Consider the following 15,429-nt stretch of genomic DNA (forward strand, 5'->3'; position numbering starts at 1 on the left):
TCCAATGGGACTCCACCACTCTTTGTGAGCCACACACAGTCACCCTCTCTTTTTGCATGGTCTGTTGCTTTTGTCTCCATAACCTATCTCACTATTTTATTCCACTAACCTATCTCAATGTTCTCAGTCTGTCTAGACGGTCTAGACACTAGACGGTCTGCTAAAGAAGCATCCCCTGGAAGGGCCTCGTCCTAAACCTTGGAACCTGGGAATGTGCTAGGTTATGTGGCAAACGGGAATTAAAGTAGCAGACGGAATTAAGATTACTAATCAGCTAACCTGCCAATGGGGAGCTTATCCTGGATTATGGGGGACTCAGTGGAATCACATGAGTTCTTGAAAGTAGAAGAACTGGTCAGAGAGATGCTACAACAGAAAAGGCAGCAGAATGAGAGGCAGTGGATGCCACGTGCTGACTTTTGAGGATGGAGGAGGGAGCCACAAGCCAAGGAGTCAGGGCAGCTTCTAGAAGCCACAAAGGCCCTCAGCTAACAGCCAGCCAGGAAGCAATACCTCCGTCCTACAGCCACAAGAAAGTGAATCCTGCCAACAACCTCATGAGTAAGGAAATAGGGAACCCCTTGAGCCCTGGTGGTACTTTGTAGCCCGGTAGATCAATGTTGGGCTTTTCCCAGGTGGAACGCTGAGATCATAAATTTTTGCAATCTTAGCAGCCACCGTGGTGGTCCCTCATTACCGCTGCCCTGGGAAACCAAAATGGATAGAAAAGTTCTCGGAGGACAGAGCCCAGTTCTTTGAGCTCTCACAGTGCTCCACCGGGGCTCGACACCAAGAAAGCAACTAATAAAAGGGCGTCGCTGACCTCCATCATTTCCTGCCACCATGTTCTTCCATGGCAAGGCAAACAAAGGTTTGACAATTGCCAACAACATCTGAGAAAGAAAACGGGCCTGCAATTGATCTGTTACCAAAGGTTCCCACCCAGGTGAGGGGTCTGCAGTGACACCTACCTAAACACTGTCCTGTCTGGCGATCCAGGTCAAAGCCGTTGGTGCACTGCTGCTGCAGGAAGGAAGAAACGGACAAAGTCATTTCATTTCTTTTTTTTTTTTTTTAGTTATTGATGAACTTTTATTTATTTATTTATTTATTTGTTTATCTGCGGTGCTGAGAATCGAACCCAGGGCCTCACACATGCTAGGCAAGTGCTCTACCACCGAGCCACAACCCCAGCTCCTCACTTTTTTTTTTTTTAACTATGAAAAATATGCATTGCAGAGTGTTTGGGAAATAGATCTAAGAAGAAAGACATTCACGACACCAACACCTGCATCATAACCACTTATAATCATTTTATATTTTAACATTGCTTTTTTTTTTTGGACCAGAGATTGAACTTGGGAGCACTTGGCCACAAGCTCCACCCCCAGTTCTTTTTATATTTTATTCTGAGACAGGGTCTCACTAAGCTGCTGAGGCTGGCCTCGATTTAGCAAACCTGCCTCAGCCTCCAGAGTCGCTGGGATTACAGGTGTGACCACCCTATACTTAGCCTTATTTTTAAACTCCCTGCACCATCTCTTCATAACCCTGGGCTTTTCGATGCTCTAGCTATGAAGAGCAATAAAGCTCACATCTGATATGTGTGAGACAGCATGCCCTGCCTTCACCCCCTTCCTGGACAGGACTCAAATTGTTTTTTAAGGGCAACAACTCTTTTTTTAGGTGCTGTTTAACCTCTACTTCCCAGAGTCCAACATAAATTCTTTGTCACCTGTGAAATCCTCTTCCTAATTCTCAGTCCTGGACAGATAGATAATAAATGCGACATGGCAAATGTGATCCGTTTTCTAAGAAAAGTAGGGTTTGGAGAATTCCTCCATTTCAGTCTCAGCAAAGGAATTACACACATCAATGCTACTAGAAAGAAATATAGCTCTACAATCCCCGAGGGTCATGGGTTTGATATACAACTTAAGCTACAACTTTATGCACTTGGAAAACAAACAAACAAAAAAGGATTGGGGCAGAGAGTCAGAGGGTCCTGCAGGAAACCCCCAAAGCCTGATATTTTACAGGGATAAACCAAGGGGGCAAGAGTTTGACTGTGGGAGCTCCCACCCCAGGCCTGCCCTCCAGTTTCAGGGGTCAGGCTTCCCTGAGCTGTAGTTGACTTGTGGGTGACGGGTTTGGCCTATGCTCCTGGAGAGTTAGGTATCCCAAGGCCTCAGGTCAAAGGAAGTAGAACAGAGGAGCCAGGAGGCTGTGCTAGGGAGCTCGGGAGCCGGGGTTCCAGCCTGCTCTCAGCTCAGTGCTGCGGGGCTCAACTCTGCTGTTCTACGCAGCTTCAAATCCTCACTCTAGACCCAACTCGCTGCACAAATTTTCTGTGCCCCACTTTCCGCATCTGGAAAATGAGAATGATTCTACTTACTTCCAAGCGTTTGTAAAGAGTAAATATTTTAATGTATGAAAAGTTCCTAAGCCATAGTAAATAGAGTCCTCTGATTACTGTCCTCTCTGGGCCTACGTGTCTCTGTCTATGCCCCACGAGGCTGCATTAGAAGACTCCAAGGTCCCTTCGAGATTTAAAATTCTTTGTACTTTTCCCCAAGACTCTCCTCATCCCCAGTGAACCCAATTCAAATTCTTCTTTTTTGTTGGTGCAAAAAAACTTCTCTTTTTGTTTGTGGTGCATTTGAGGCAAACACTTTACCACTGAGCTACACACCTAGCCCTGCTTCAAATATGAATATGAAAGGGAAAAATATTGTCCTCCCTGCCCGCAGCCCCTCTGCACTGCTTCCAGATGGGGGCTTCTCTCATTGCTTTCCTGAGCCAGAGACACAAGGGTAACTCTGAGTTTTTAAAAGGGATCTGCTCACATTGCTCAAGGGCTGACACACCTGGGTCTCTCCCTCCCATGACTTCTCCCGGCCCCTCACCCTGACCTACCCTCACCTGCCCGCTCCTCATTCCTCCCAGGGGTCCAGCATAAGGGTGCTCTCCCAGGTTTGGGGCTGAATCACCTAACACTGCGCATGGGGATAACACTGTGCTTAACCTCCACTCCTCCTCTAGCCTCCCCCAGGAGGATGCAAAAATGGAGGCACATGCGGACCCTCAGGCTACAGGTGGGACCCCCAGGGCACAATCCTCCTGAAGCACTAGGCCCATTGCAGGTTTTGACATGGAAGATAAGGAGGCTCTCTGAGGGACATAATTGAGGTGATCCAATTCTTAGACGGGGGAGTCAGGATTCTGAGCTCTAATCCCAGCCCTGCCTCTTAGAAACTAATTCCTGGGGCCAATGGCAGCTTCTCTGGGTCCCAGCTACAATCTCAATACAGTGAAGAGCTCCAGTTAGGTCAGTGAGAACTCTCTCCCACCACCTTCGTCCAGGATTCTAAAATGCATGACTGGACTCCCTCACCCTAGGACTCCCTCACCCTAGGACTCCCTCACCCTAGGACTCCCTCACCCTAGGACTCCCTCACCCTAGATTTTTTTAATACATTTCTGGAAAACTTTAAAAAAAAAATCTTACCTGTGCATTCCCAGGACATGGAAGACAGAGAGCCAGGAGGATGGTAACAGTGAGTATCCTATGGAAGGAGAGAAACTGCATGTAAATCCCAAGATATAAGTGGGTCCAAAGGGACTGTGGGTCTCCCACTCCCCTGATGTTATGATGGTGACTTCTCCAAGTGCTCATATGGGGGAGAAGGGACACCCTCTGGAGAGGCCAAGGAGGCTTCCAGATACCCTGACCGCCCCAAATAGAAGTTGGCCTCCTCCACTTGCTTCGTGTCTCAGGATAATAAGTTGGTCACACGGTTATTGTGTGTGAGGTGCTGGAGATGGAACCCAGGGTCTTGTACATGGTAGGCAAGCGCTTTCCTACTGTCCCTAGATCACACTTTCTTAATAAAGAGTTTTGCTGCTTCCAAAAAAAAAAAAAAAAGTAAGTTTAAAAAAAAAATAGTTACTGTGAGATTCACAGTGCATTGACCAGTTGAGTTTTGAACGTCTCATTCTGAACTAGCTACGTAGTCAATAAGCCGTCATAAGCCATGATGCCCACAGACCACAACGGAAGGAGAGCAAAGTGGGAACGCAAGGTACTTTGAGTTCCACTAAAGAAAGGGGTCACAGAAGTCACCTAATCACAGCTTTGAGCCCTTGGTCCACACACATGAGAGTCCCCCTGGTCAACAAATGGCTTGATGATCCAGTCCCCCAGTGCCGGCCCCACAGTGTGAGCTGCAGGAACTGCCACACCAGCAGGCCCCCGTGGAAGAAGGACTGGGGGACAAAGGGGAAGAGCTCAGAAACCATGGGTCAAGTCAATGCTGTCACCCACAAGCCACAAAACCTCAGTGCCTACCTGCAGTCTGACCCTTCATCACTCCCAAGCTTTGCTTTTTTCTTTCCTTCTTTCTTTTTTCTTTTTACAGTGCTGGGGCTTGAACCCAGGGCCTTGTACAGGCTAGGTAAGTGCTCTACTACTGAGCTACATCTCTAGGCCACAAGCTTTTTTCTGATAAAACTGTGATCACCAATGTGGCTTAAAAGTCTGAGCTGGGTGCAGTGGCACATGCCTGTAATCCCAGGGATTCAGGAGGCTGAAGCAGGAGAATCACAAGTTCAAAGGCAACCTCAGCAATTTAGCAAGGTCCTAAGCAACTTAGCAAGTCCCTGTCTCAAATTAAAAAATAAAAAGGGTTGGGAATGTTGCTCAATGGTTAAGTATCCCTGGGTTCAATCCCTAGTACAAACAAACAACCAACAAAACCCCCCCAAAACCTGTCTGTATCACTTCACACCCATTAAGATGGTTATTAGGAAAAAAAGAAAACAACTAAAAATAACAAGTAAGAGCAAGAATACAGGGAAATTGAAACCCTGTGCAGTGTTGGAGAAATGGTGCAGCCACTGTGGAAAAGAGTGTGATAGTTCCACCCCAAATTAAACAAAAACTACCACATTATGCAGCAACTCTACTCCTGGGTACACACGCAAAAGAACTAAAAGCAAGGATTCAACAGACACTTGCACACGGATGCTCACAGCAGCATTACTCACAATAGCCAAAAAGTGGGCACAATTCAAATGTCCATGGCAGATGAATGGCTAAGCAAAATGTAGATAGGTATATGTATGTGTACATACATGTGTACACATGTGAACATTCATGCACACACAAGGGAATATTATTCAGACTTAAAAGGGAAGGAAATTCTGAAACGCAATACAACATAGGCAAACCTTGAGGACATTAAGCAAAATATGCCACTCATTAAGAAAAAAAAGACAAATACTATACAATTCCACTTACATGAGGTACCTAGAGTTGCCAAATGCATAGAGAAAAGTAGGTAGATGGATGGTAGTTGCCAGGGGCCAGGAGAAGTGGAAAGAGGAAATTATTGCTAATGGGTAGAGTCTCAGCCTGCAAAATGAAAAGAGTTCTGGAGTCTGGCTGCACGGTACAGTGAATGCTCAGAACACTACTGAACGGGCTACTTCAAATGGTTACATGGAATATAGAATCCATGCAAATGCACAGCTTTATTAAGGACTATCATTATTCTGTTCGAATAGCGATTTGTCTGAGCAACTACTGCCTGCAGCAAGCACACTAGGCAGAGGAGCTACAAAACTGTGACCTGGTTGCTCCCCAGGTGAGCTGATTGGGGATCTACAGGAATCCACTGGTAAGAGCACTGACAGAAATATGCACTGGGTGCCATGAAGCCAGGCTGGGAGAGGGGCGGGAAGGTCAGGGAAGACTTCCCTAAGGGACTGATCTCGAAGCCATCTTCTAGGACAGTGGACCTGGGACCTGGCTGGATTTGGTGATCTGTTACTGCCCAAGTACATCACCACTATGTAATCCCTCCCTTAACAGAACGAGTGCTGGATAGATTACAAAGCTCACCCACATCCTCGACATATGGTTCATGTGAAGCAGCAACTCTGGGTGCTCAGACGGCCAGAGTTAAGGTGACATCCAGAAAGAACAGAGTCCCAATATGGTACTAAATGCAAGCCCACTTCCTTCATCTTGTCCCCAATCCAAAGAATAAAGATCCTGAGCAGCCACAAATTTTTATTTCACCTAAGAGCCTGTGTCAGCCAGGTTCTAGAACACTGGAGACAGTTCTGACCTTATAAAGTACAGAGCCAAATCCTAGGGCTTTTTGATATTTGCAATAGCCAGATTTATATCTGGAAGGAATGAAAGAACAATAACAAATTTATTTTCCAGTCTGTATATTATGAATTTCAATGTTTTCCTGTTTCTTCACATGAAGTTTCCTTTCGGGTGGTTATAAAATCCTGTCTCGTTTATGTTGGAGACAGAACAGGCTGACTGCATGCAGTGAACTTCAAGAGCTAGTGGAAAAGGCGTGCTAACCCCGCCTCTCCCCTACTCCTGCTCTCCATTCCCTTTGGCTGGAGGCAGCACTGGGAAGGTCCAACACCAAAGAGCCACAGCTGGGTCCTGGGGGCCAAATAAGCTCCAGGCTAATGAAGAGGGTTTCCAAAATGAAACAGTACCCAAGCACTGCTGCTCCCACAGCGTCACAAATAGCTGCACCTTGTCATGAAAAAAACCCTAGGAAAACGCCAAAAAAAAAAATGAACTAACCATAGTTAATGCTGGAAAGAGAAAAAGAATAAATGCCCAAACTGGTCCCAGGAACTTTCAAAAATCAGGTGGGTCCACCCATTTTGTGCCCCATCCTAAAATATGAGGAAAGCTGTGAGACCAAGGGAATGTCAGGACTGCCTGTCATTGAACTGCTGGTCCCAAGCCAGGATGACATTATCACAGCTCCGTTTTCAGCATGCAAACACACACACTAACACACACATACAAGGTTAATTTATGCAAAACAGCTAAGTTTTCAAGAGTTGGCCAGAGAAACACTGTGCAGATGTCATGTAGATAAAGTTCTGCAAGACTTAAGGATTTACTTGACTGGAATTGCAATTTCCGCAAAGAATAACAAAACATTTGCTTACATGTATCTCTGTCTGCTGTCCCCACTTTTCATTGGTTCAAAACTTCTGGGTCCCATGCCCTTTGTGGATCCCACACAGACATAGAGCAAATTCAGCCCACGATGTTCAGCCAGTCGATTTTGCTTGTCCAACAGCCGAGGCAGCAAAACAATGGCTAAGGGAACTAGGAATCGCTCTCCCAAGTTTAAAAGATATATAGGATATTAAAAAACAAAAAACTGCGCACCAATTTGCCGCCCTTACAGAAAAGAACGAAGAAATTAAGCACTGAGCTTTTTGCAGACCTCTCTCTCTGAGGCTGACTTCTGAAACTGTGAGAAAGTCCCCACTCCCAAACGAAGGCTTCAAGATGGAAATTACAGAGGCGCAGCTTTTTATAATTAACAATATCATTGCATCACTGGCTAATGCCTTTTCCAATACCCTGACACAGCCTGAATCTCCGCCACAGCCATTTTCCACCCATCAGGTTTTCAGTAAGGTTTCCAGACCCTGGAGAAAGAAAGCCCGGCGCCGAGAACCTCACCTTTTAAATCCTGGCATGTCCAAGATGCGCGGGGAGAAGAGGCGAAGCGGGAGAGAAAGCTCCCAGGCGGGACCCTCGGAGGAGTTCTGCGCGGCGGCTGCGCTGGGCCGGGGGGACTCGCGGGGATTTTATTCCAGAGGGGCCCAGCGAGTGATGGAGAGGGCAGGGGGACAGCCTGGGTGCTCCGAGCCACTGGAGAGCCCTCGGAGCAGGCACCTGGTTTCGCTTAGCCCTCTTCAGTAATTCAGCATTAAACCAATTGGAGGAGGAATGTTAAAAATGAACACTTCATTTTCTAAGTATGTTAAACAATGCAAATGGGGCCTCAGTCTGGACACAGCTGGTTCAGATTACAGCGCTCACCAACTGGCTAGACTCCTCACAACAATCTTGGGGCGTCTGCCAGGGCCAAGGGCTCGGCGCTGGGAGGAGAGCCCGGTCCCGGCCGCGCTCGGCTGCGAGCACCTCGGCTGGAGGCGAAGGGCGGGCAAGTGCAGGGGCGTGGGCCGCGGAGGCCTCGGCTTCCCACCCGGGGCGGGGCGCGCGCGGGAGGGGGTGGCGCGCCCGGCTGGGCGGCGTGGCACCAGGACCCTCAGGGACGCGATCGCGCTGGGACAAGAGTGACTTGCGCTCACGACACTGGCAATTGCAGGGACGAGAAACGTAGAATTGATGGGGAAACCAGAATCTATGAAGCCGAGGTTTGGGGCGAAGGGTGGCAGGGGGTGGGGAAGAGGAGGAGGCTGGAATCCCGCGGATGCTCACTTCAGGCTCCCACCGTAACCAGGACACCGTTTTTTTCCCGGGTCCTCGTCCCTGGATTCCTTCTGGCATTTTCTGGCTTTAATTAAAAAGTGTCCCTTGGCTTGAAAGTGACTCTGACAAGTGGAAAGGTGTTTTGCAAAAGAGGAGTGGGGGAAAGCGGGATGACGAACAACACCCAAGTCCTGTAGTGGAGGTGTCAAACTATTTTTTTCTTTCTTTTTTTTTTTTCGAAATTTGGAACCTTTTCATTAAATGAAATTGAACCAAGAACACTCTAGGAAAGACACAAGTGGACTGGTGGTGGTCCAAGCCCTTTTTACTCATCTCCTCTTTCTCCTGGACTCCTCAAAACCCTAACTACAATTCAGCAAGCACACAGCTCCTCTCCATCCATCCCACCTCTGCGCCGCAGGAATCTCCTCTGCTTTATTAGAAGTGGGGATCATGGAGGTTTGGTAACTTCCTCGCGGTCACACAGATATTCCTTAATACCACTGGGCCTTCCAAGTCTGCGTATTTAGTTTCGCCCTCTCAAAGGACATTGTATGTGGGAATACTGAACAAGAACAGCAGAATATTGATAGTTGTGGAAGCTGAGGGTCTATTTACTCTGTTTGAAATTTCTAATATTACTTAAGATTTATTGTTCATCTCTCCCACTGTTTATAATAGCAAAAGGTAATAAACCTCTCGGGCTCATTAGTAAGACACCAATAGAGTAATATAAGGAATTTCAAAAAATAGATAATGAATATAAAGTGCAATCATTTTTTTTAAAAAAGCTAGACACATAAGACTACATACTGTCGGATTCCATTAATGTAAGACTTGAAGTCAGGTTGTAGGGGACGGGGGTGACGACAAAAGGAGCCTTCCTAATATTCTAATTATCAGTGTCGGTGCTGCTTATAGAGGGTGTGTAGACTTGGAATTTGTGAAGTCCTATGTGTGTTGACTTATTTATATTAAAAAAAAAAGACGGAAGAGCCTTCTTATGTGCTAATATTAAAGAATTTCCAATATATTTTGTGGGTCAAAACTGCAGGATATTAGTAACTCCACATAGATCAATCTAATACATTAATGTAAAAGTACAAGTCTACCATATATGCAAAAAAGTAAATAAAACCATGATATACGGGAAAAGGGAGTTATAGAACTGTATGTAAAGCAAGCCACCATTTTCAAAATAAAAATTTATATATATGCAAGTTCTTGCTTGTAGGTGTACAGAAAAGATATCTCCAGCTATCACCTGAAAGGTGCATGAGAAACTGTTGCATGGTTTCTCTCAGTCATCTCAAGATACTATAATTATTACCAAAGACTAGGTGTCTAAACGACAAACGTATGTCTCACAGTTGTGGAAGCTGAAGTCCAAGATCAGCGTGCCAGCATGGTCTGGCTCTGGTGAGGGCCTTCTTCCGGGTTGCAGATGGCCTTCTCTGTGCCTTCACATAGTAAAAAGAGGGAAACCGGAGGGAGGAGGGGTCTTTGATCCCACTCATGAGAGCTGCACCTTCATAATGTAAGTACCTCCCAAAGGCCCCACCTGCTGACACCATCATATTGGGAGTTAGGATTTCAACAGGTTCATTCTGGGGGAAATATAAACATTCAATCTACAGCAGTGTCCTAGGAAGGAAATTGGGTGGAGAGCAGGAGAAGAGATGTGAGAGGCAAATTATCTTCATTGATCATCTTTTGGTATAATTTGAATTTTGTACATGTACATACATTTCCTAGTCAAAATATGAGATTAACTTATTTTACACAGATATTGTGTTTATGTAGAATTATTTGTGGAAGCAGAGAATTTTAAATCACTTGGTACCCCACAGACACTACCAACTTTCCTGTAGGTTCGGGAAATGGAGGAAATCCATATACCTGTTTTCTACATGTGCAAATGGAAGACCCTCAAATCAAAAATGTCTAGGGACCTTTCTTGGACCAGAGATGATTTCCATGTTAAAATTGTAGGGCTAGAATAAATGCATAAATGTAAAGGGATATCATCCATGTACCAATAAACCCAATTTCCTCACCATAACAGGGCAGGGAGACAATCAAGTGATTTTTTTTTCCAAAAAGTTTTGATATGGGAAGCTGGGTTGGGGCCTTGTAAAATTAGGCATTTAATTATATACTTTATTAAGTAGAGAGAGAATGAGGGCTGTCATAAAAGACGTTGACCTGAGTCTTGCATTTATCACTTACCAGTTGGGCACTTTAGACAGGTCAGTTCACCCCTCCACTTTGTGGTTTCCTCATCTGCAAAATGGAGATAATGTCTCTAACTCGCAGGATGGTTGTGGGAAAGAAATAAAAGTTAGTTATCCTCATGATGGTTCCTGTGTCCAAACTTCCACCCCTACACAACCTCCTCCAAAGTATCTTTGCTAAATAGTAACTTAGCCATTTCTAAAGCCAAAAAAAAAAAAAAAAAATCAGTCTCACTATTGAACAGCTCAAATTGTTAGTGCTGTCATGAGTTGAACACAAGTTGGGTTCCCTGGTTTCCTTCCATCGGTCCTAATTCTCCCCTCTGCAGCCATAGGCCAAGCTCTCTTCTGCCTAACAAGCTTCCCATTCATGAACGCAGTTCATGCTATTACAAGAATCCCCCCTTATCCATTAAAAGTTGGCTGCAGTCAACCATAGTACAAAAATATTAAGTGGAAAATTCAAAAAAATGATTCAGAAGTTTTAAATTGCATGCTGTTCTGAAGAGTATGATGAAATCCTGCCCTGTCCCACTCCATCTGCTCAAGATGTGAAACATCCCTTTGTCCTGCTGGGTTACTCAGTTTTTCACCACTTGACAAAATACCTGAGAAAATGACCTAAAGGAAGAATGGTTGTTTGGGCTCAGGGTTTCAGTTCACATTCAGTTAACTCCACTGTTTCTGGGCCTGGTGAGACAGAATACCAGGGCAGAGGGAATGGGGCCACAGAGCTCTTACCTCCTGGTAGACGGAAAGGAGAGAGAAAGAGAAATTCAGGGGACAAGACACAGTCCCCAAGGACCCCCTCCTTTCAACTCCTACAGTTTCCCCCTCAATAGTCCATTCAGCTACGAAGCCATCGATGGATTAGGTTATAGCCCTTGTGGTCTGATCAGTTCCCAAAAGCCCCACCCCTGAACATTGCTTCATTGGGATCCCTACTTTGCAACCAAAACATTTTAAAAACACCTGGAAAAGGAAGTGGTGATCTCCAGGAGCCAGCAAGGGTCACTCAGCAGGTCCTGCCAAAGGACTCTCTCTCTTTTTCTTTTCAAAAAGAGCCTTCAACACATGACCCTTTAGAGAATGTTCCAGATCCAAACCATAACACCAGCACACCTAGCCACATGTATACACCACCTGCCCCTTGGTCACAGAGCCACCTTGGTTGTCAGAGTCACTGTCATAGTATTACGAGTCCTTGTGGGAAAGTAGCTTTATTTTACTTCAAATGGTTCCAAAGCACAAGAATAGTGACAATGTCAATTTTATTATGGTATATTGTTATAAACGTTCTATTTATTATTTATTGTTGTTAATGTCTTAATGTGTCTAATGCATAGATTAAACCCTATCATGGGTAGGTATAGGAAAGAGCATTGTATCTACAGGGTTCGGTACTGCCTGTGGATCCAGGCATCCGTGGGGTCTTAGGACGTATACCTATGGATAAGTGAGGGCTACTGTATTCTATTCTCCAGGTCCTGCAGTGTCCTGTGACCCCTTTGGCAGGTGCATTGGCCTCGTGGTTCCCAGGGAGCCATGTGGAGTACACAGGCTGCTAGCACCACCTCCTCCATCCTGTTGGGCCAAGAACAAAGTTTTACGTGTATCCTTACTGGAGTTTTATCCATTGTTCAAGCCCTCTTTCATCATGAGTTCTATCATCTAATGTGTCACGTGTCACTTCCAGCTTTGACCGCCACAGATCTGCCAAATGTGACTTGGGCTTTCTGAGTTATGCACAACACTGTTACCAAGACAGGTGCAGGAGTGGAGCGGTTCATCCAGGTTGGCACTGAGCTCTTCTCTTTCCTTAACGGTTTGGGCCACTGCTGATTGTCCAGGTCTGGGTGCCACCAACCTCTCTCACAAAACAGGCAGTCCCACTGCTAGATTGTTACAAGGGCTGCCATGAGTTGAACCGTGTGACCTGCCCAAACGGGTCCTAATCCTCCTCTCTGCAGCCACAGGCCCCACCCTCTTTTACCTAACAAGCTCCCTGTCCCTGAATGGTTTCCCTTGTGCAAAAGCACTTTGTGAGAGACTTTGTCCCATGTCCTGCAAGCATCAAAACACATGCTACCCATCACATCTCGTGATCTAGCAGGCCTCTTTTTGGAAAGAAAAGGAGGGTCCTTTGGTGGACCTGCTGAATGAACTTTGCTGGCTCCTGGAGATCACCACTTCCTTTTCTGTGGGGTTTTTTTTTTGGGGGGGGAGGTTGCAAATAGGGATCCCAATATCTGCCCTGCCTCCCTCCAACAGAATCAAATGGATGAATGGATGTCACAAAATGTAAATACTTGCATAAATGTAACAGGGGTATCATCCACGTACCAATGAAGCCCAATTTCCTCACCATGCCAGGGCAGGGTGATTTTTTTTTTTCAAAAAGGTTTGACATGGGAAGCTGGGTTGGGGCCTTGTAAAATTAGGCATTTAGTTATATACTTTATTAAGTCGTTAATTTTTTTCACCGTCCAAAAAGAATTACATCACAATGTTTTTCTAGGAGCAAATTTGAAACCTGGAAAAGGATTAAATGTCTATTATGGGGCTAGACTCCAGATTCCCACAAAAGCTCTGTGAAATAGGAAATCCTCCCCTCTGCCCATGAAGAAGCAGGCCCGAGAGTTTAGGCTGCACAGGTAATAAATCGTCCAGAGTCCAGCCCCAACCAGGCCTACTTGGTTTTGGACCCTTACTCCTCCCAATTTATCCGGTTTTGCTTTCTTTGACTTAACTATTTACATGGTTCTTTCCCTCCCTTATCCCTAACTCCCCAGGAACATTCCAGAACTCCATGGGCCCTTCTGTCATTGCCTTCTCTTTTTCTTAAATAACTTTCAATTTTTTATTATAATTATTCAAAAGTGGCCCTTAATCAGAAAATCAAAATGGCAGTCAACACCCAAGTTCTGTGGGGGCAGTGGCTCCGCTTCACACATGTCGCCCTCCCCCAGAGGCTCTGTCACTCCTCTCCCTGGTCAGACTTCTCAATGAAGTGTCAGTGTCTCAGTGTCTCAGTGTCTCCGTCACCTCCTCACCTAGTCCCACTTCCACAGTCCAGCTAGCTCCTCATGATTTACCCAAACTGATGCCCCCTGAGAGTCCCAGTGATCTCCTCACAGCCAAGCCCATGCCCTCTTCTCCATCCCTGTGTGTTCCTGAGCCTCTGGAGCATTTGATGCTGAGGTCAACTTGAAGTTGGCCTGGCAGCCCCTCCCCCTCTATAAATCGGACTGCATTTTCTTCCATCTCTTTTGTTTCTCCTTCTTCCTAAGCAAAGAGTTCCATGCAGCCTCTCTACTCTCCTGTCCTGAGAATAGTCACTGGTCCCTTAGTTTCAGCTGTCACCGCCACATAGATAACTCCTGCATAAATCCCTCTCACCTTCCTTGACTTGCCCCTTGCTCTGGAGACCCGAGTGTTTAACTCCTTGTGGAAAATGATCTCCAATTCACTTCCTCTCCACACTTGGACACCAAGCCAAGGTAATTAGTTCACTCCCTGTGAGCCAATAAAAAGGTCAGAATCCTTCCACTTCAATGCTGGTTTTTGTGTGAGGTTCTTAATAGTTGTCACATGTCCTGCAAGCATCAAATGCTGGTTTGGGTGTTTGAATTTTTTTTTTTTTTTCAAACTAGAAATAGCTCAATTGTTATAGTTGATTGGGATAAAGTGATCCGTGGTCTCACATTGTGGTTCGCAGTCTAGGTGGTCTGGGGCTAGTGGGGTCAGCACTGTCCCTTGAGGGTATTTGCAGTATTGACCTTCTCCACAGTGGTTCAAAATGCCTCAAACTGCCTGCCCACCTTCAGGAAGTCGGACAGAAGAGTTTGATGGCCACACCCAGCAGCAAGGGATGCTGGGAGATCTATTTTGTGTTCTGAGAGGTCAAGTGCCTTCTTACCTCAAAATCTGGTGTTCCCTTACTGTGCAAACAGAGTTTGGACGTCAGAAATTCTAGGGGACACTAGTTGTCTCTCTCTCTTCTTTGCCCATAAGTATGTCTATAGTGGAGATATTACCTTTATTGTCATTTATGTTGCAATGTCTTCCTCGGTTTGTATTTTGCCTTTTAATCTTATTCGTGGCATTTTGGGAAATACATACACCTTACATTTTTTACTTATTTAGATGTCTTAATCCCACCTTCATGGTTTCTTCCCATCAATGATTAAAGAGCACAAATGGCCTTCCACGTTCATGGTAAGCAGAAGTGACGTTTAAAAATAGACCCACAAAATCCCTTTTCCCCCAGGATATTTCCAATAAATGGTATGCAGGGAACATCTGATCTCCCCAAAAGCCTAGTGAGTTGGTGACAAGATAAACGGTAGGATAAAAAACTCATGGGCTATATCTCAGGAGGTGGTCTTAGTCCCACGGAGAAGTCCCATGAATAAGCTGGATGATCTTCAACAAAATAGTTTCTTTTTACCTTTAAATGTCAGCTCCTCTGGAATGTATGTTGGTATAGGACATATGGAGCGCATCTACTTAATTTTTCTCCATAGTTAATCATTTGAAATACTATCACTAAGAAACAATGCCCATTTCTCTCTGAATTGAAAGGTAAATTTTATATGCACTGTGGATATACTTAGATCTCTTCCTCATTACTCTGTCAACCTGCCTGTGCCAGGTCCAGTTTTATCTACTTTTATTTTAAATTAATATGTTGACATCTGGTAGGGTACATACATATTCCCTGTTACTTACTCTTTTTAAAGGATATATTGACTTGTCTATATATTCTTCAAAATGAAGTTTAGAATTATTTCACCAAGTTCCAAACTAACACTGTTAGAAATTGGAATCTTATTAATTTTTTAGTCTTTTGGAGAAGATTATCATTTCATTCACGTTGAAGTCTCCATCCAGGAACGTGTCATATCTCTACCCTTATCT

At 45.2% G+C, this 15,429-nt stretch overlaps 1 protein-coding gene across 3 annotated transcripts in view; it reads right to left on the minus strand.

The window, feature by feature from the left end:
* The window catches only part of Fbln5 (fibulin 5), a 73,688-nt gene extending 65,542 nt beyond the window's left edge, over positions 1 to 8,146 (minus strand). Inside the window, exons 1-3 of one of the 3 annotated variants that reach the window (XM_078050729.1) lie at positions 7,520 to 8,146; positions 3,509 to 3,566; positions 972 to 1,023 (exon numbers count right to left, since the gene is read on the minus strand). In XM_078050729.1, coding sequence (XP_077906855.1) covers positions 972 to 1,023; positions 3,509 to 3,566; positions 7,520 to 7,536 — 127 coding nt within the window. In that variant the 5' untranslated portion in view covers positions 7,537 to 8,146. Of the gene's footprint in view, positions 1 to 971; positions 1,024 to 3,508; positions 3,567 to 6,993; positions 7,147 to 7,519 lie in introns of those variants that run through there. The other 2 variants (XM_078050728.1, XM_078050727.1) reach the window with 2 other exon arrangements.
* Positions 8,147 to 15,429: the final 7,283 nt, after the last annotated feature.

Source organism: Ictidomys tridecemlineatus, chromosome 5 (genome assembly GCF_052094955.1).
Source record: "Ictidomys tridecemlineatus isolate mIctTri1 chromosome 5, mIctTri1.hap1, whole genome shotgun sequence".
NCBI lineage: Eukaryota > Metazoa > Chordata > Mammalia > Rodentia > Sciuridae > Ictidomys > Ictidomys tridecemlineatus.